At 53.7% G+C, this 21,096-nt stretch overlaps 2 protein-coding genes across 2 annotated transcripts; one reads left to right on the plus strand and one right to left on the minus strand.

Moving 5' to 3' along the window:
• Positions 1-2,302: 2,302 nt before the first annotated feature.
• Positions 2,303-7,960, minus strand: Wnt10b (Wnt family member 10B). The gene is made up of 5 exons (XM_013078978.3): positions 7,707-7,960; positions 6,709-6,822; positions 6,321-6,583; positions 4,204-4,577; positions 2,303-3,509 (listed from the first exon to the last, which is right to left on the minus strand). Exons 2-5 carry the CDS (start codon positions 6,780-6,782, stop codon positions 3,051-3,053), a joined length of 1,170 nt encoding a protein of 389 aa, XP_012934432.2. The 5' UTR covers positions 6,783-6,822; positions 7,707-7,960; the 3' UTR covers positions 2,303-3,050.
• An 8,434-nt stretch (positions 7,961-16,394) lies between these two features.
• Wnt1 (Wnt family member 1) lies at positions 16,395-19,386 on the plus strand. Its single transcript, XM_004863055.3, has 4 exons — positions 16,395-16,567; positions 17,245-17,498; positions 18,189-18,454; positions 18,884-19,386. The coding sequence occupies exons 1-4, from the start codon at positions 16,464-16,466 to the stop codon at positions 19,370-19,372; spliced, it is 1,113 nt and encodes a 370-aa protein (XP_004863112.2). The 5' UTR covers positions 16,395-16,463; the 3' UTR covers positions 19,373-19,386.
• Positions 19,387-21,096: the final 1,710 nt, after the last annotated feature.

Genomic DNA, 21,096 nt, shown 5'->3' on the forward strand with positions numbered 1-21,096 from the left:
GGAGGCCCAGATGCCTGACTTAGAGTCTTTTTCTTGTCTCTCTGGCAACTAGAGTCTAGTAAAAAGTGAAAGTGTAGCCACCAGCTTCCATTCTATCCCTGACCCCAGGCCTGGGCCTGAGCCCAGGCGTGTGCCAGGAGGAGGGGTGTTGGCCTTACTGACAAAATCCACTTGGAATTTGTCAAGGTTGTGGTTTGGGGCTTAAGTTTGGCACAGAGGGTGTCTGATGAAAGAACAGGGAAAGCTAGAAAAGAAAGGGAGCCAAAGGACTACAGAGGACAGAAACAGGACAAAGCTGAACTGTTCTTGCTACAACTTCATTGGAGAGTCTCCTTCCCCTTCCTGAATGTGAAAAATTTGTACTCGGGGTGTTCTTTCTCATTATTCTCTTTCATATCTTTTGGCAATTCTAGCTGCATCTCTTCTCCTTTGCCCCTCTCCCATATGCATATAAGGTTCAGTAAGGGTCTGAATTAAGAATGGGATATCTCCTGACACTACCACATTTTCAAACCCAGAATTCTCAGTGATCAAGTGGAGATTTGTGATGTAAAATGTTGCTGTAAAATACTGCCCTAACCCAAGACAAATATCCTTGCTACCTTGTTGCTACTCTCATTTCATCTAATTTGAGGATAATTTTGGTAGCAGATAAATCTGTTGTCCAGAGAAGTAGCACTATTTCTACATCCATGGCTAAGGTCATGACCTGTTAAGTCAGATCTTGAAGTCTCCCATGTACACAATCATCTGTAAAGTTTTAAATTGTCATGTATACACGTGTGCATACATATATATCCCATATAGATATATCCCTTTTATCATTGAATCTTGGAAAGATAAGTTTATTTTCAAAGATACTGAGTTAAGGCCAGGGATTTAGCTCAGTGGTTCCAGTGCCTGCCTCACAAGCACAAGGTCCCAAGTTCAATCCCCAGTACCAAAAAAAAAAGATACTGAGTTAGGAATAGAGACAAGAAATTCTGTTTTCTCAGGTTATCTTTTAAAAGATAAAGAAATTTGTGTACTAAAATTAGTAAAGTTATTTTACTAAGGTAAGGAAGGACAAAATACGGATGCAAATAATTCAGTGGGAGAGCATGCTGGTTTTGCTGGTTTCCAGAAGGTGGAAAACACCTCCCATTTTGACCACAGAAATCCCTTTTAACATGTTTTCCATCAATCTTGCATCTGTCTACCTCTCTACCTCTCAAATTCTCTGGTTTGGAGTCAGAGAGAAAAGTATCTGCTGTTTTGGGTCTGCATTCAATGCTAAGATACATTTAGGATTTGAAAACACCCAGAGAAGATGTGACCTCATAAGATAGAACAGAGGGTCAACAAGCTACTGACAGAAGACAAATCTAGTTCTGTACCACATTTTTTGTAAATTAAGTAGGATTTTTTTTGTTGGAAGTGATGGTAGGTGTTTTGTTTGTTTGGTTGGTTGGTTGTTGGTTTGGTTGGTTGGTTTGGTTTGGTACTAGGGTCTGAACCCAGGGCCTTCACACTGAGCTACATCACCAGCACCTTTTTAATTTTTGATTGACCGATTGAAACAGGGTCTACCAAATCACTAAATTGTCTAGTTTGGGCTCTAACTGGTGATCCTCCTGCCTCAGCCTCCCAGAGTGCTGGGATTACAGGCATGTGCCACTACATCAGGCTGTGAATTACATTTTATTAAAGAAAACCATGCTCCTTCATTTATGTATGGTCTTTGGTTGCTTTTGATCTCTAATAGCAGAGTTGAGTAATTATGGAAGAGATGAGTAGTTAAGACAAAGACCACAATATAGGTGGCCTAATATATACATATTATCTAGCCCTTTACATGAAAAAAAAATTGCCAACCCTTGCTCTAGGCAATGATCAAGGTGATATCTAGAATAATTCAGGTGCACAGAGAATAGGGCCTGCATTTGATTTTTTTTTTTTTTTTGATAGAGTCTTGCTATGTAGTTCAGGCTGGCCTTGAACTCACTATGTAACCCAGGCTGGCCTGAACTCACAGTGGGTAATCCTCTCACCTCAGCCTCCTGATACTAGAGTTACAAGTGTGCACCACTACACCCAGCTAATAGGGCCTACATTTGGACTCTAACCTCACCTACCTAGAAGAAGTCCCTCCTGGTTTCATAAACTAAAAGTTTGCCAATTAAGTCACTGCAGATCATTTCAAATCCTTTGTGGAACTCAGCAGGATATACATAAATAAAGTCGTTGAGGATGGGGGTCAGTTCACCTGGAGATGAAACTATGGACCAAGATCCCAAGTATGGCTGGATACATCACCATCTGCATTCCGCCAGTCCAGTAACTTAATTTATTTTAGTTTCAAGAACAATTCTCAGTACAATAAATTATCCATTTCTTGCTGAAGGAGGAAAACTGGGGCTCCAAGAGTCTTGGGTAAAATCCTTTCTTTGGAAGTTCCCCTTTAACACCTGAATGGAAGGAGACAACTTTCCTTAGGGCCTGGACTTTCCAAAGTCCAGCCCTGGAGGATTCAGAGGAGAGTACCCCTCAGCACTCTGTGCCTTCCTGAAGGAAAAAACCTCTGTTCCAGTACTGCTTCCCATGATCCAACAAAAGAGGGGTCCAGGTTGTGGTAGAGGAATTTGAGAAAGCAAATGGAAAGGGGCGGTCCTTTTCTACAGGTCTTAATGGCTCCACACAAGGCCTTGGGGTTGTCCCTCAAGGGAGAGGAATGACCAAACTATAAAGACCCCCCAGCCAAAAGAACTATGAATCCAGCTTAAAGGGGTCCTGGGGTTGAGAAGAGGGGAGCAGTACAGTGCCTTTCATCTTAGTCCATTCAGGTGTTTAAGGAACAGAAGGGAGGTGACAGCTTCCTCCCAAGGCCCTCCAGCTGTGTGGAGAAGGCTGCGAACTACAGACCCTGACCCCCACCACCCCAAGGCTGTTTCCAGGTAGATGCTTTGAGCTTCCAGGGGCCAAGATCACCCCGGACAGAAATCCAAGCACAGGGCTGAAAAAGTGGCCCTTTCACACAGTCCCCTTCCCCAGCCCCAAGGTGAGGCTGATCCTCACTTACACACATTGACCCATTCTGTAATCCTGCACTCATCACATAGCACATAGCAGCACCAGTGGAAGCGGCAATGGCAGCGCTCAACTCTCGTCTGCTGGAGCACATTGTGCCCACGACCACAGCACAGGCTGCCACAGCCATCCAGCAGGTGGCTGGTCTTATTGCAGGCCCGGCCCCTTGTCCCCGGAGAGCCCACAGTGGGGTCTCTCTCACAGAAGTCAGGAGATTTTTCAAAGTAGACTAGCTCTCCTGAGAGTCGACGGGGACGCAGGCGGGGTTGGAAGGCTCCAGAATTTCGGTTGTGGGTATCAATGAAGATAGCTCGGCCCAGCCGCTCCTTCAACGCTGCCCCCACAGCCCGGAACTCTGGGGCTGCCCTCCAGCATGTCTTGAACTGGCAGCTCCCTGATGTGCCATGGCACTTGCATTTCCGCTTCAGGTTTTCAGTTACCACCTAGAGCATCAGAGGGACAAGAGGTGAAGGGGCAGGCAGCAAATGAACAGAGCACAGGGACACAGGAGAGGGAAAGGTACAGAGAACATAGGGAAAAACGAGTACGAGATGAGAAAGGGCATTGCAAAGAAGTTAACTGACCAAGTCCTTCATTTTATGATTGGAGAACTGAAGCCAGTGCAGTGTGATTTGCCCATCTTTGATAGCTAACTGGCAACAGAGCCAGGACTCAACTCCAATTGTCTGACTCCCAGTCCAGTGCTCTTTCCAGAGTAAACACTGATAAAATGGGGACTGTGACCCAGAGTGCCCCTAAAGTCTGCAGGGAAGACAGCTGTAATAACAGCTACCATGTAATGAGCCAAGTGGCAGTATGTTTTGCTAGCTCAGCCTTAAAGACCTGTGAGGTAGGTTATCATCAGTTTCTTTTCTTTTTTTTTCTGACACGTAGTCCAGGCTGGCCTTAAACTCCCCATATGACCCAGGCTGGTCTGCTACTCCCAAGCCTCCTGTCTCAGACTTCAGACTTCGTTGGCCTCCTCCTTTTATATATGCAAAAACCTGAGGCTGGGAGGCTTGCTGACAGCAAATGGCAATCACCCACCACACCTCATCATATTACTTTGCTGGGCCTCTCAGTCCTTAGCCAGGCCTCAGAAAGAAGGGAGACCCAGAACAAGATCCACACACATACCTGGCGCCCCACCCTGTTGTTGTGGATTCGCATTCGTGCCTGGATGTCCCGGGGAGCTTCCCTGGAATCCAAGAAATCCCGAGAGAACTTCTCTCCAAAGTCCATGTCAAGGTTACAGCCACCCCATTCCCATGTGTCCTGGGGGCTGGGGCCAGGGCCTGAGCCAGGGATGGGGCTGGGCAGGGAGTGAGGAAAGCTCTTGCCCCGGGACAGTGCCTGGAGTTGCAGGAGTTTGGCCCTCAGCCGATCCTGCTCACCACTGCCCTTCCAGCCGCAGCCACAGCTCACCAGCTTGCCCAGGCTACAGGCTGTGGCGACCGCATGCATGACCCCAGCCGCCAGCATGGAGAAGGAGAAAGCACTCTCTCGGAAACCTGGGGATGAGAAGGACATGAAGGTGGAGGTAAGGTAGACTGGCAACTGGCAGCTGAGAATGAAGAGACAGGAGGAAAGAAACAGCCGCCCTCCAACATCAGCAACTCCTAACTGAACCCTGATCTGCCACTTACCAGCTGAGTGATTTAGGAGAAGTTCACAGAACAAGAAAGAAAAGAGCACAGAGCCTCAGTTTCCTCAGCTATGAAGGGAAACTGATGGGTCTAGATACTGTCTGAAGCCCACTCCGACTCTGTAAGTCTCTGCTTTTCAGGTGTGGATGAAAGAGCCAGCCCAGAGGGAGAGATCCCTGGGGTTGTGAGGTGACTAAGCAGTCCCTGAGGACTGTAAAGATTTGTTCCTGGAGTTCTACATCTAAAGACTTAGAAATTCCCCAGCCCTGCAGGGAGCTTAGGTGGGGTAGGAGCAGAGTCCTTTGGGGTTCTTTTATTTTTTGAAGTATTTAAATCAGTCTTTTAATCAACCTACTCTCCATCACCAGAACAAAACACCCCTAAAGCACTGGACCTATGGGCTGCCCTTCCCTTTTCCAAATTCTTGTTTTATATTTGCCCTTCAAGACTGCCCTTTATGTTTATCCAAACCTGCTATTACCCTATAAAACACTGGGAGGAGGAGCAAGGCGGAGGTGATTTTCCCTACAGTCCTCTTAAAAGGTTGGCCTCCTTGTTATATTTAGGAGGTCAAGGAGGCTGGGGATGATACGCCTTCCTCAAGCTTAGGTAGAGGTGCCCACCATAAGGATGTCAAAATGTTCTCCTATACCAGCCCTTCAGAGCAGGAGGATCCCTCATTTCATTAGGCAGGAGCTCTCTGGAGCCCTGAGAAGATGAAAGCCAGCACCTCCTTAGGGCCAGACCTCTCTTACCCCAGGATCCGGGGCTCCTGGGCCAGCCTCCTGATCCCCCAACCCCAGCCCTTCAAGGGTGAAGCTGTTTGCACAAGTCTTGGGAATTTCCCTCCAGATGGCAGCTGCCTGTTAACCCCATAGTCCCCAAACCACCACCACCACCACCCCACCCCCGACAACCCTTGGGCTGAGCCCCCAAGGATCTTTACTCCTCTGGGAGTGAACTCCAGCAGGGCATGGGGAGAAGCAGTGAAGCCTCCCGGACTATCCCTTCCAGACCAGGCCAGCAAGGATCTGTTCTGGTCCCTCCAGCTGTTCCTCACCTGCTCAGGTGAGCTACACCTGGGGCCCCCATAGCACAGAGGAGGGGGCTGCTCCCCAGCTTCAAAGCCATCAGGGTCTTTGTTCCCAGCTTTGGCTCCTGGGAACCCCAGCAATTAGGGGAGCAGGTTTAACCCTTAAACGGTTGGGGGCGTCACCCCACCCCCGCTGAGACTCTGGGGACATCGGCCTGGGCTTGTCCCGGGTTGAGAGGGAGGGGAGTGACTGGGGGGTGTTTGAAGCTTCCAGGGCTGGGGGCATCTCTTGTTCACAGGTGCAACCCAGATTGAGCTGGGAGGAGGCAGAAAAGGGGGGCCCTAGGGTAGAGAACAGAACCCAGCTGCTTTGCCAGCAGCGTGCAGGTGGAAGTCAGGCGCAAAGGCCCAGACGGGTGGCCAGACCCGGCTCAGTGCGGCTCCGGGGGGGGGGGGGGAATTCCCCAAGAGGCTCCTCTTGAGCCATGAACCTGTCTCTTCCCCGCTGCACGCGCCTCAGCCTGCCCCCCACCCCGGGCATCCACGGCAGCACAGCCCAGCCCCGCCAGGCTCACCGCGCTTGAGGATAGCGCTGTGGTGCGGCAGGCGGCCACCGCCCTCGAGCGCCGAGCAATTCCAGCGCTGGTCGCGCAGCTGGTACTGGCACTCGTGGACTGCGATGTGCAGACCCTGCAGCGCCGACGCAGTCACGTCGGGGCTACGCAGGCACAGGCCTAGCTGCCGCTTGCTCAGGCCGGACAGCGTCAAGCACACGGTGTTGGCCGTCAGTGGTGGCTCCCCGGGCAGCTTCAGGCCCAGAATCTCATTGCTTAGAGCCCTGGGAACAGAAGAGGCATCAGGGGTCTGGAGTCCAGCCTCATACCCCCTGCAAACAACCCCCCCCCCACACACACACACACTGGTGCTTCTCTGGTAGGCTGGAAGACAGGGGGAACTGCTCACCGATTGCACAAGGCCAGGAACAGGAGACCCGAGAGGCCCCAGGGTGGAGGCCGCCGCTGGGGCTCCTCCAGCATGTCGAAGCCCGGAGGCTCCGGTGGGTAGATGGATCAGCGCCTGTGGGGCAGAAAGACTTGATGTAGGCTCTAGAATAGGGTGGCTTCCCAGGGAACTGAAGGATGCCCTCGTTCAGTCTTTTAAACCACTGGTGCCACCCGACTGAACTTTCTCATCCCTCTGCAAACAAAGCTGTAAGAATCAACCCTTGATTCCCAGAGTCCCTGAGTCCCAGAGAGCTTTGGAGAGGAAGGGTCCAGACCTCACAGAGCCCCTGGAGCCCTGCCCAGTCAGACACAACGCCTGGCATACAGGCACACACTCACATGCAAACGCAGACTTACAAACACTCGCTCCGGGACCTCACCCACTGCTCCCTCTTCTAGGGCCCCACGACTGGCTTCCCCGCCCTTATTAGGCTGGGGGGGTTTGGGAGGGGGTTCCCCACTACCTGGGGCGGTGTCACCTCCAGGTGCCTACAATACCAGGCAAGTTCTGTCAGAAGGGTCCAAGACTGGGCTTTCCTCTGGCTCTGCCCCCTTCCTGCTCAGCAGGGAGAGAAGAGAGGCTCCAGGTGTGTGTGGCAAAGAGGAAAACCTGGTGGCCTCCTGCAAGCGGGCTCTTTGTCGCAACCCGAGTCCTCGTCTCTGTCCTACCCACTCTCTCTGCTTTCCGAACTACACGTTCCTCTCCTCGAAGAGCAACTGGTCTAGTCCCCACGGATCCGTCCTGTCTCCAGCCCTTTGCTCATTTGCACATTCATTGCCCGCTAAATCTGGAGACTTTCTTATCCTCTCCCTGTCTCTAGCAGTATCTGGCTCTCTGCGCCTCTGTGCTCTTGTAGGTGGATGTCTCTCTGTCTATCTGTCTGTCGGTCTACCCGAGTGCCTTTCTGGTCCTGATAGGCGCATTCCTGCCCTCTCCTCTTTCCCAGGTCCCATTACCTCCAGCGGTTCGAGCTCAGGGTCTGCGACCCGCAAGTTTGGGTCGCCTGGGCTCTGCTCGGGCTGCTTAAACTGCGGGGAGACTGAGTCGTGTTCTGCCCCCTCGGCAGCGCCGCATTCTTCCAGGGCCGGGCCACTCCTCTTCGCTGCTTCCCCAGCGCCGCCACGGCCGCCGGGAGGAAGGGAGGGAGAAAGGGAGGGAGCGACTGAGGGAGAGCGGGTGAGCGGGCGGCGAGCAAAGCACTGGGGGCTCTGGCTGTGCTCGCGCGGAACTCACAGGCGGCTTCGAGGGCTGACAGAGCTGCGGCCCCTCCCTGAGCCCGGGGCATCCCCACCCCAGCCCCGCACCCCCCTCCTTGACCAGGGGAACGCAGCCGCTCCCCCTCCTTCCAGCGTACACACACACCCTTTCCCCCGACGCCCGGGTTGGGGCTCGGCCCCACTGGAGGGGGAGGAAGCCAGAGTACCTCTCACCTGCTCTGGGGTCCTCAAGGCTGTAGGGATTGTGACCCAGACCAGGCATCCAGGACCCGGCCCAAGTGGTTAAATAGTTCATCGTTTCTCTTTGCCTCAGTTCCTCCACTGAGAGCAGGGTAGCTGGAGAGCTCCTTTGACAAGTCCGCGATGGAGCTGGACTGGCTTCTGGCTTCGGACATTGGAGAGTCGCTAGCAGAGCCCACAGCCCGGAGAGCAACAGGGCGCCCGCCGCCTGCAGGAGAGGCGCACCACTGTTCAGCTTGGCTCCCGCCCACCTCCGAGCCCTGTGCCTGCCCCTTGCCCGGGGTCAGGTTCGGCCTCAGAATCTGGCCCTTGCCAAAAGCCTCAGGTAGCTCCAAAGATCTCACCCTGCCCCTAGCACTTGCCTTTCCTGGAAGGTATCTCTGCCCATAGAGATCTCCTATACTTCCTGAGATTCCTGGGTTTCCACTTCGGGTGGCGAAGATTCTCAATCCAGACACGCAGACTTGCTTCACACGGGCTGTGGAGGGCCTTGGGATTCCACAGAGCCTTGCCCCAGAACAGCCCAGAAAGAACCTGGTCTTGAGGTGCACAGGCGGAGGCAAAATGCCTTAGGGAGCGCCAGTGGCAGCGAAGGGGTTAGGCGCCACCACACTCCTGCCTGACTCACTCTCCTAGCTCTAACCACTGCGGACTATTTTTGCCAGAGAGGGGCCCCAGGCTTCCCAACCGCCCCCAGCCCCTGCCAGACCACAGCCCAAGGCAAGGCTGGTCCCGAGCACCCAAGATGCCTTGACTCAGAGATTACCCCCAGTAAGCAAAAGAGTGGACCTATACCCATAGCCACAGTCACCTCCTCCTCCTCCTCCTCCTCCTCCTCCTCCTCCTCCTCCTCCTCCTCCTCCTCCTCCTCCTCCTCGATGATGGTACGGCAGCCCTGCTCGGCAACCAGCCTCCAGGCTGTGATGTTGCAGGTCCTGCCTTGTGCCGAAGGGGGCGCACCTGGTCTTGGGGTGCAGCACTCTGAGCTAGGAAATCAGGGAATTACATTTGTTGGGATATTGCCGACCATCTTTATGTGCCAGTCCCTGAATTGGCTGGGGACCCTGACTCTGGAAAGCCTGGACCAGAGAGCCACTTTTTTCTGATTCCTACCTCCAGAATGGAGAGAGGGAACCCAAGAGCTCCTGATCCTCCTGCCTACAGAGGACAAGAACGAAACCACGTGTGGCTTTTGGGGCCTCCAGAATCTGCAAGCCCCATCCCAGTGGTTTCCATCCTTATACCTGCACTCAGTGATCACCAGTGTCCTTGTCCTTCCTGCATGTCAGCCTAGAACTCCATCCAGGTCCCCGGAGGAGCAGATGAGGTTCCTATGGCTCCTTTCTCCACCGGAAACTCATGGACATCTGTATTTCTGCATGTGTCTCTGATCTCCCTCAGGTTTTGGATTTTGTTTTTGTCATGTTGTTGTTAACCTTCCGATTCTATCCTTCTCAGACTTCAGCATACAGTCAGGTGTCAAGAAGGGGCTAGGGTCAGAATTTACACCGTAGGTTTTAATTTCTCAATGACCCAGGGGTTCCCCACACCGGACTCTTCCACCTGCAAGAGCCCATGCTCACCATTGAACCCTAGCTCTGCGATAGGAGGCCACAGGCAGGCCGACTGGGTGGCCCGAGCTGGCCCACAGTGCCCTCAGCCCGACCGGCTGGCCTGAGGACTGACCCGAAGGCAGCTAGAAGGCTATGGGACAGGCGGGGCCTGGAGAAGGCTGCGGTGCACACCCATTGCCTAATACCCCAAGCACGCGGCCAGCTCCAGGAAAGGGGAGGGGCGGGAACCAGAGAGACCTTGACAAGGGTTTGGGCCGTGACAAGAGGGGAAAAGTGGGGGCTGTCATCACTGCAGGGAGGGAGTAGGAGCAAGCTGGTCCCCCTTCCACTGGATGAGGAGAGTAGAGGGCTTTTCTTGCCATCACGGGGATGGAGGGTGTATCAAGAACAATATGGGAAGGACTCTGGATCCCAGAGGGTGGGTGTCAAAGAAAAGAGTGGAGCCCCTGGAGATTGGGGGATCAAGCAAGTGAGGCGGCGGCTGAAGCCCAAAGAAGCCTCGAGAGCAACCTCCCCCCACCCGCCTGTGTTTGCTTTGGCCCGGGGTCTCCGGTGACTCATCTGTTGCTAAGCCGCTGATAGGGGCGGCCAGACCCGGGGAACCGAAATTATAGGCCCGGGAGGGATGGATGCGCCCACAGCGGTGAGCTCAGCTGCGCTGCCTACCCTCCAGCTCACACGCCTTTTGCTTCGCTGCAGCACCCCAGGCCACCACCAGGAGGCACCAAAGGGTCTGCAGCCAGACTGTGCGGCACTTGCAGGAAGCGCCCCCATCCCCCCACCCCCCACCCCCGCCTGCAGTTGGCCCCAACAAATCTTCAGGAATTTTACTCCCTTCTTTACTCTGGTGATGGATGAGCCATGCCTCCCCAGCCCAAGGGATAGTGCTGCCTGCTGGCGTCTCGAAGGAAGTAGGGTCCTCAGCCCACACTCTCAGTCCCAGAACTGCCCCCTTCCTCACCAGATCCCAAGATCAAAGCAAACCACCTTTCCCCTCCAACATCTCTCCCCAACCCTATTCCTGGAGGGCGACTGACTACTGATTTTCTACTTGATGTCCTTAGGGTCATTCATGGTCAAAAATGATACAGAGAAAAATGAAGCAAGGTAACGGAGATGAGAAGTGGGACTCTAATTTATAAAGGGGAAGGAAAAACATGAAGGAAAAAGGCGCGTGGATATCTGAGAAAGGATACCCAGAAGACAGGAAAGCAGGTACACGGACGCTGAGAAAGGAACATCCTTGGTCTGTTCAATGGATTAGCAAGGACACCAATGTAGAGGAGGAATCCACAGGGAGAGAAGGGTAGGTGATGAAGTTGGAGGACTAGGAAGGAACAAAGTCAGATTATACGGGGCCCCGTTAGACCATTGTAAAGAATTTTGTTTTGGTTTTGTTTGCTTTTTTTTTTGGTACCAGGGATCGAACTTGGGACCTTGCACTTGCGAGGCAGGTGGCAGAACCATGTTTGTTTAATTTTTGAAACAGGATCTCATTATGTAGTCCAGGATGGCCTTGAACTCATGGCAATCCTCCTGCCTCAGCCTCCAGAGTGCTGGGATTATAGGCATGCATCACCACACCAGCTGTTTTTGTTTGTTTCGAGACAGTCTCACTGCTGGGTAGTCTATTCCAGCTTTGAACTCACTGTGTAGCCTGGGCTAGCACTAGAATTTTTTTTTTTCATACCAGAAATCGAACTCAGGACCTTGGGTTTGCAAGGCAGGCGTGGTACCACTGAGCTAAATCCCTCGCCCTAAATTTTTGATCTTCCTGCCTGAGCCTCCTGATTAGCTGAGATTATGCTGGGATTACGGGAATATACCACCATGCCCAGGCTGACTTCTTCCTTAGAAACGATAGCCCTGGCTGTTATGTGCAGAACAGACAGTGGAGGCAAGTGTAGAAGCTAGGAAAGTTATTAAGAGGCTATTCTAGGAATGAGATGGAGACTCAAAAAGTTAAATGGTTTTAAAATTTTGTAATTATATAAATTCTCCAGTTTTTGTTTTTTGTTTGGTTTGTTTTGTTTTTTGTTTTGTCTTGTTTGGTTGGGTTTTTTGTTGTTGTTGTTTTTGGTTTTTGTTTTGAGACAAGGTCTCAGTATGTAGTTCAAGCTGGTTTCGAACTCCTATGTAGCCCAGGCTGACCTCAAACTCTCAGTGATCCTCCTGCCTCAGCCTCCCAAATGCTGGGATCACAGATATATGCCACCATGCCTGGCCCCAGTCTGTTTTGTATGATGCAATGAGTCTTGAATTCTGAAATGATGTTCCTCAGGAAGTGACAAGAATTTGAAAGTTATTGTTTCAAGCAAACAGAAGACAAAGTGCTGTCTGTGCTGAAGATACTGTAAGGTCTAAGTGCAAGTGGTCTAAGAGACAGCTTCTAAAAGCAGAAAAGCCATGACCACAGGGCCTGCCTGGACAGGGGCTAGAGACTAGCCTGGTTAGGAGGAAGAAGGGATGGTGGCTCCCATCATCAACAGGGGAGCAGCAGGGTGGTGGGATGGATAAGAGTCTGCATCTATTGTGAAGACTGAGGGACAGAACGTGTGACAGCTTGGCCTGGAGTTTAAGGGTGACTTCAAGATGTCCTTCCTAGGCACCTAAAGGATGGAGTCGTCATTTACCAAGATGGAAATGACTGAAGTGGGGGCCGGGCCGGGCCGGGGGGCGGGCATCCAGAGTTTAGATTTTTGCCCAGCATGGTGGCACATTTTAATGATTTAGCAAGACCTTGTCTCAAAATAAAAATGAAAAATAGGGCTGGGCATGTAATTGAGTGCAAATCTCCAGACTACAAAAGAAAAAAAAGAGTTCAGTTGTTTTGGACATGTGAATTTTGAGATGTTAGGTGAATTGAGTCTGGAGACCTAAATTAGGAAACATGAAAAGCATGAAACTGTGTTGTTCACCAGGGGAGTCTGTGTAGACTAAGGAAAGCATCAGTGCCAGGGATTTAGCTCAGTGGTTCCTCCACCTGCCTCAAAAGCTCAAGGTCCCAAGTTCGATCCCTGGTACAAAAAAAAAAAAAAAAGAAAAGCATCAGACTAAATCTAGGTCTACTCGGATTTTTAGACACTCATAACAAGGAGGATCCAAGTATGGAGACTAAAAAGGAAGCAGCCATCAAGACAGTAATGGTGTTCCGAAACCGGGAGAAAGTATTTCGAGAAGGAGGAAGTAAGTGTTCAATGGTGTCTGCTGTTACAGGAAGGCCAATTAGCGTGAGAACTGAGATTTGACTATTGGGTAGGCCCTCATAAATGTTCCTGAGTTGTTTTGATAAGGAAGTGAAGTGAGTTTAAAGGCATTATTGGGCAGAGGGAGAATGAAGAGCTGGACCAGGTAGCACCCACCTGTAATTCCAGTTACCTGTGAGGCTGAGGCAGGAGGATTCCAAGTTCAAGGCAAGTGTGGGCAATTTAGAAAGACCCTATCTCAAAAAGTAAAAAAGAGTGGGGACATAGGTCAGTGGTAGGGTGCCCCTAGGCTCAATTCCCATGTGTGGGGGAATAAGTGCTATTAATTAAAACAACTATTTTGAGTTTTGGAGTAATAGCAGAGAAATGGGGCACTCTTGAATAGTAACGTGAGGCCAAATGAAGTTGTTCAGTTTTTCGAGTGGAAGATGTTACAGTATGTTTGTATGTTGATGGATGTGTTCTAGTAGCAAGATAAACTGATGATGTCAAAAAGAAAGAGGTGCTAATTGATAAAGTGATGACTTGATCAAAATAGACCTTTGAGTTGGGTCCTACACTGTGTTAACCCAGACCTAGACACCCCCCACCCCGGAAAATGGAGGGACAAGAAATTTTTTTTTTTTTGGTACCGGGGATCGAACTTGGGTCCTTGCTCTTGTGCAGCAGGTGGCAAAACCACTGAGCTAAATCCCTGGCCCAGGACAAGAAATTTTTGCTGCAACATTGAACAAAAGGTAATGGGTCCTTTCCTCTCTTCCCTCTGCTGCTCAGCACCAGTGGCCACAGATAGGGCTTCCTGGTCCTCCAGCCTGCCTCTCACCTCTGTGCGGTTGTGGCAATCCTCCAGTCCGAAAGGTAGGAACCAAGCTCTAGTGGGAAGAAACTCCTGAGGGACAAAGTCTACCTGTGGTCCAGTGCTTATCTACATGGCTATCTGTGTGTGTGCTTTCTGCAGAGACTCCTGGGTTTCTGACCCGAGGAGGATGCTGGGTCCTTCCACCTTGCCCCTCTGGATGGCCCAGGTATAGTGGGTTAGGCAAAGGGTCTAGGAAAGATATGTCCTTCAGTAGTATCTTCCATCAGGCTTCATTTGGGTCAATACACATCTCACTTAAAATGCAAGTGCCCGAGGAATATTAACTAAACTTATTAGACCTTTACTTCTTAGAGTGATTTCCCATCTTAGAGAAGCCAGATCATTCCATTTCTGGGACCTGAGATTCTTTAGGGTAAGACCTAGGTAAATTACTGAGTCAGAAAGTATCCTAAAAACAAGGGAAGCCAGGTGTGATGACACACACTTGTAATCCCAGCATTCTGGGAGGTTGAGGCAGGAGGACTGCAAATTTGAGCCTACTCTGTATAACTCAGTATCTTAGCGACTTAGCCAGACTTTATCAAAATTTAAAAAATTTAAAAGGGCTAGGGATGTCGGCTCATGAGAAGGCCCTGGATTTAACCCTCAGTACTGCAAAAAAGGGGGTGGGGGATGGAGAAACGAAGATCTAAAAAGGAGGTAGAAAAGTACTACAAAACTTTTAAAATATTTACTTTCTGTCATTTTTGAGAAGGGCCCCCAGCCTTCTCTTGCTGCACACTGGCAAGCAGCTGGTAAGGTGAAACCACTGATCATTTATTAACTGTGACCTTGGACAACTGCCTCATCTAGTTCCTCTGTAACATGGGAGAAGGGAGAGATGTACAGACCCACCCACCCCACCCCTGGGGGGCCAACTCAGGGTGTCAGTGAGCATGATAACCAGACTGGCAGTGCCCCCTATCAGTCCAATAGGGAACAGCAGCCCCTTCTTCAGTAGGAGGCCATGATGGCTTTGAAGGTGAGAGAGAGATGAGAAAAGCACACAATGGATGATGCGGTCAGGCACTCTGGATAGCCCTGGTGAGGAGAACGGAAAGAACCAGATTTTGGGGGGAAGGCAATAGCTTGGCAGAAAAAGAAATAAGAAAATACATAAAGGGACAAATTCCCCGCACCAGGTTCAGCTGAGGCAACTGCCCTTTTCTTCCAAGTCCTCACTTAGCACACACACCTGACACCTGCTGCGGTGCCCAGTCTTTCTCAGCCTAGTTGTCAACACTCAGCCCCTTGGGCCTGGTTCACCCTCACACCCACTTCATTGGCCTCAGCTTCCCCCCCAGTGACACGCCCAGGTTAACACATGGCACGGGTGACACACCATAGGGTGACACAAGGTGCACCACAGGGGGCGGAGCGGTGCGTGCACACGTATTTAATCTCCCCGAAGACACACTCATCCACCCACCTCCAAACACAGTTCCAGACACACTCCATCTCCCAAGCTTCTGGGCTTCTGTGGAGCAACCTCCTTCCTAACGTACACTGCCCGGGCAATGGCAGTGAACAAAAAGACCTGAGGCAAAAACAAAACAAACAAACCAACAAAACACCCGATGCTCTCTTCTGACCTAAGCTAAAATCCAAAGCTCTTTGACATGTGTTCCTAACCGCCCTCCTCAGAACCGAGAGTTTCTGAACACACCAATGCACAGAAGCATGCACCCTCAGAACACACATACATCCCCACTTGCACTCACACACACTCACACACACACACACTCACACACACACACACACGCGCGCGCGCGCGCGCGGCCACTCGGGCTGTCCTGCCCCACAAGTGCAAACTGCTGCTGCCTCAGATCTCAGAGTTCTCTCCATTTGGTCAGCAACCCTCCCGGGATGTCCCTGACCACAGATCCACCCACGTCCCAGTCTCCCCCTTTTCCTTCTCTGTCCAGCCGTCGGGGGTCCTTGAGCGGGGAAGTGTCTCTCCAGAGCTGTTGTCCAGAACCACAGCTTTCCTTCTGACGCTCAACATGGGGGAGAGAAGGGACGCCAGTGGAGCCCCGGTGACGTCGAAGGGGCAGCCCGAGCACGCCTGGCCAGGCGGTCTGGGTTCCTGGAGGATTCACCCCAAGCACATTGTCGCCGCGCCCCCTAGCGGATGCTGGTCCCCGACGGGCTCCGGACGCGGAGAGGAGGCGGGTGCGCGTGGGAGGGCGTCCCAAGGGGAGGGGTCGGCGGTCAGTGCCGGCGGGAGGCGGGGGCCACCAGGGAGGGGCGGGGGTGAGCCCCGACGGCCAGCCCGTCAGCTCTCTGCTCAGACGGGCGGGAGCCACGGCCCCGCTCGCTGCCCATTGTCTGCGCCCCTGACCGGTGCGCCCCGTGCCACAGTGCGGCCGGCAGGGCAGCCTCCTCTCGTCACTCTAGCCAGTGCCGCAACTATAAGAGGCGGTGCCGCCTGCAGTGGCCGCCTCAGCCCACCAACCGGGACCGTGAGCCATGCTGCCCGCCGACCGCCTCCAGGGTTGTTAAAGCCAGACTGCGACCTCTCGCCACTGCCACCACCGCTGCGTCCGGTCCCACCGTCGCGGGCAGCAGCCAAAGCCGCCGAAGCTGCAGCACAGAAATCGGCAAGGCCAGGCGGGCCATGGGGCGCTGGGCACTGCTGCCCAGCTGGGTTTCTGCTACGCTGCTGCTGGTGTTGGCCGCTCTGCCCGCAGCCCTGGCCGCCAACAGTAGTGGTCGATGGTGGTAAGTGAGCTGATGCGGGGTCGCCACTTGTCCTAGGGCACAGAGCCAGGGACCAGCCCTACGCAGCTCCCACGCTCTGGGATCCATCAGCCCACAGACTCCCTTCTGCCCCCTGACTCCGCTTTGCCACACCAAGGGATGATCTGGCCCTCGAGCTGCCCAGACACTCCAGCTCTGCCCAAGTGGGGCAGATGATCTCCCCGAAGGCATCCACTCCCATATAGCACAGCCCTTCCCTTTTGAGCCCAGTCCCAGCCTTGATGTGGTGGCTGCACCACAGGTTTCCCGGTGTTAGGAAGCAAAGGACCGGGGGCTAGCTCAGAAGGGAGGGTGAGGATGGGGGACTCCTAAGCATTTGCAGAACAAGATTTTTCACTGAGCCAAAGTTGACATCCAGTCTCCCAGTTTCCTCTTTCCAGTCCCTGGATCCAAGGACCCAAGGATCCAAGCAGTTCTTGGACTCCTGGACAAGCAAAAGTCTGGATGCCCACAGGGTTCTTTCAAATGGGTGAACCCAGGAGCGTGTAGTAGTGGTTACCTTATTATTGATCTCGGGACGCTTTCTCCAGGCACATGGCCCCAGGCAAAGGACAGCACCCTAACCACAAGGCATGACCTTTATGGATGGGGTGCAGGTCCTCTTGCCGAGCCTGAGCTCTCACTATGCATCCCAACAGGGGCATCGTGAACGTAGCCTCCTCCACTAACCTGCTGACGGACTCCAAGAGTCTGCAGCTGGTGCTTGAGCCCAGTTTGCAACTGCTGAGCCGAAAGCAGCGGCGGCTGATCCGTCAGAACCCGGGGATCCTGCACAGCGTGAGCGGTGGGCTGCAGAGTGCAGTGCGAGAGTGCAAGTGGCAGTTCCGGAACCGCCGCTGGAACTGCCCCACTGCTCCTGGGCCCCACCTCTTCGGCAAGATCGTCAACCGAGGTGGGTGCCCAGGAAGGCGCTGCTTCCGGGACCAGGGGAAAGGCAGGGTCACCCCCAGGGCATAGGCGGGCCAGTGCAGGAAACATGTCCCAGGCGCCCACAGAGTCACCGGAGCAACCTGCCAACTGCCTCAAGCCTAGAGCCAACTCCGGGCCAGACTCTTTCTACCAGGAGCTTTCCAGCCACACACTTGGGGCATGAAGCTTAACTTTTCTTAGCTATAGCTCAAGAGAACGGGAATTCTGGGCTGTGAGCCAGCTGATCACCGTTCTCCCCTTACTTTTCTCAAAGTGCCTACTCTCTTTGGCCGTGTGTATTGCTTCCCAACTAGCAAAACTTACATTTCCACCATGGGGCAAGCGTTTGGGCTACCGAGAGATCTGCAGGATGCAGTCTTCCCAATCTTTCTTTCGGTTTTTCTTTTTGGGGTTGCCCCACTTCCGTTTTAGAGCCCAAAACCGCTCTGAAGAATTCCAGCAAGACTTGATCGAGAGTTTGTGAGTGCGTGCTCACGCACCGGCTTTCTCTGTGAAACCCCGAGAGCAGCTTCCCAACACTGTCTCAGGTCCAGTTCTCGTGGAGTCCAAAGGCGGAGTCGGGGTGTGGGACTCCAAGGTCCCAAGCCCTCCGAGGAGGGTGCTGGCCGGCCCCTCGCGCCCGCTCGCTGATCCCCGCGCCCTTCGCCCCCAGGCTGTCGGGAAACAGCGTTCATCTTCGCCATCACTTCTGCCGGGGTCACTCATTCGGTGGCGCGCTCCTGCTCCGAGGGCTCCATCGAGTCTTGTACGTGCGACTACCGGCGGCGCGGCCCTGGGGGCCCCGATTGGCACTGGGGAGGCTGCAGCGACAACATCGATTTCGGCCGTCTCTTCGGCCGGGAGTTCGTGGACTCCGGGGAGAAGGGGCGGGACCTGCGCTTCCTCATGAACCTTCACAACAACGAGGCTGGTCGCACGGTGAGTCGGCCTGAGAGGCTTGAACCCAAGGCAGAGCGGCAGGGGCCGCCCTTGGGCTCCGGAGGTAACGGTCGGTGGTGAGGCGAGGGGCGGCAGGAGAGAGCGTTCTGGGGGAGCGGAGGCCGAGGAGGAGGGGAAACATGCGGGGGGGGGGTGCCAGGGCTGAGGCAGGTGGCGCGGAAGAGGCTTATCATGCAACACAACACGTGGAATGCACTGCCTACAGCCCCAGTGCAGAGATTCGAAAATCAAGGCTGAGAGGGGGAGACTGACTGCCAGAGCTTCCAAATCTTAGCGGGACCTTTCGCGCCTCCCTTTCTCGGGGCTTGGCTCGGCCTGGGCCTCCGCTGAGCTCCCGGCGGCGTCCGGGAGGGGGCGGCTTCTGGGATGATGGTTCTTCTGGCTTCGGCAGTGTGGGTTTTTTCTCAGACCGTGTTCTCGGAGATGCGCCAGGAGTGCAAGTGCCACGGGATGTCCGGCTCCTGCACCGTGCGCACCTGCTGGATGCGGCTCCCTACGCTGCGCGCCGTGGGTGATGTGCTGCGCGATCGCTTCGACGGCGCCTCCCGAGTACTCTATGGCAACCGCGGCAGCAACCGCGCCTCGCGCGCGGAGCTGCTGCGCCTGGAGCCGGAAGATCCCGCGCACAAGCCGCCTTCCCCCCAGGACCTCGTCTACTTCGAGAAATCGCCCAACTTCTGCACGTACAGCGGACGCCTGGGTACCGCGGGCACGGCAGGACGCGCCTGTAACAGCTCGTCACCCGCGCTGGATGGGTGCGAGCTGCTCTGCTGTGGCCGGGGTCACCGCACGCGCACGCAGCGCGTCACCGAGCGTTGCAACTGCACGTTCCACTGGTGCTGCCACGTCAGCTGCCGCAACTGCACGCACACGAGCGTCCTGCACGAGTGTCTGTGAGCCCGGGCGGAGCGCCCCGGAACGCTGTCCTGCAGTCCTCCGCAGAGAGACTCGCTGGCACGCCAGCCCCTGCTACCCTCCCACACCAGAGCCCCCAGCCACCCCATCTCCCATCTCCACGGCCTCCTACACGGGGCTCCTCAAGCCACTTACCTGGGGCAGCGCGAGCTCTCTGGCCATCCTGCTGGACCTGCTCCTACCTACTCCCCTCCCGCTCCAAGGGAGGCCCCTGGTTGGCCCAAGGGGAGAGGAGCCTGTCCCCCTCCTACCTGGGGTCAGCTCCCCACCCAGCGGTGCGCCGGGGCTCCACTGCGCCAGCCCAGCGCCAGCGCCAGCGCCAGGGAGCTCTCCGCCTCTTTCCTTCGCCTTTGTCATCTGTACGCTCCCTACAGGTCCCTACAGGCCCCTTCCCGTTCCCCGGTCAATGTGCAGACCCTGAACATACACCCGGGCATCAGGGCCTCTCTCCTCCTCACCTGGAACTGTAAGGAGGTTCTGGGGTGAAGGAGCAGCTGTGATGATGTGGACAATAAGTTTAGGGGACCCAGAAGAAAATCCCCCGCTCTCCTAACCTCTGTTGTGGGCCCATTGAACAGCTGCAAGCCATGCCTCCTTCCACCACCTCCTACCCCTTCCTGTCTGCCTCCTCATCAGTGTGTAAATAATTTGCACTGAAATGTGGATATAAAGCCACGAGTTTGGTTGTTGTAAATAAAACTATTTATTGTGCCGGGTTCCTGCCTGGTTTGCAAGACCACCTTCACCCCAACAACAGCCCTCTCCCGTCTTTTCTCATTCTGCTCTCCAACGTTCTTTCCTGTCCCTTGTCTCTCAAAGATGACTTTGCCTACCGGAATCAGTACTTCCTTCCACCGTAGCTATTAGTGGCTCCTCGCCCCCACCTGTGTAGTATCTTCCTCTGAAGAATAAAATCTCTATTTTTATCATTGACTTGGTAGCTTTTCCTTGAATCCAGAGCACAACATGGTTGGTGGTGTCCCCTCCCTCCCCTCTTACCACTCCCAAGCTTGGGTGCTTACTTCTCTTAAACAACTGGGGTGCATTGTTGGAGAATTGGTTTCCCAGCCTTGCGGGCAAACCGTGAGGTTCTGTCCTTTGGATGACCCCAATGAGACCACTGGGGATTCGGGTCTCCCAGGACAAGACCCTGGTCAGGAGCCAAAGGATCTTGCAGGGTTCTTCTTCCTATTCTAATAGCAGCTGGCTATGTGATATGGACAAACGCCTTCACTTGATGGATGGGGATTAAACAAACTCAGAGCCTGCTTTTCCTATGTGGGAGAGTTGTGGAAATAACTATAATTGAGTGATAGCCGTGACCATGTAGGAAGAAAAAAGCAGAGAGGGTGCCATTGCCCCGATGTAGAGCTGTCGGTCCCTAAAACCTACCTTCTTCCACTGGGGCTCAGGGCACTGGGCAGTGAGCAGTGAAGCACTCCTGCCATCACAGAACGGAAAGCACCTATTAGGACCCCAGCTCCTCCCAGGGCAGGAGGCTCAGGAGGACTCAGATAACAAGCTCAAGTCTTGGATCCAAAAGCTCAGAGACGATGGGAGAGAAGAAAGGAGCAGGACACTTGGAATCCAAACACGGGCTAGGCTTAAACCAATGTGACCAAAAGGAAACTTAGGTGCAACCCTAACCTGTAGCCAAACTATCAAGCTCACCATTCACACAGAGACCCAGAGTGAGGGTTCCCCTT

Source organism: Heterocephalus glaber, unplaced genomic scaffold (genome assembly GCF_053883595.1).
Source record: "Heterocephalus glaber isolate CG9 unplaced genomic scaffold, H.glaber_assembly_v1.0 deba00001733, whole genome shotgun sequence".
Lineage (NCBI taxonomy): Eukaryota > Metazoa > Chordata > Mammalia > Rodentia > Bathyergidae > Heterocephalus > Heterocephalus glaber.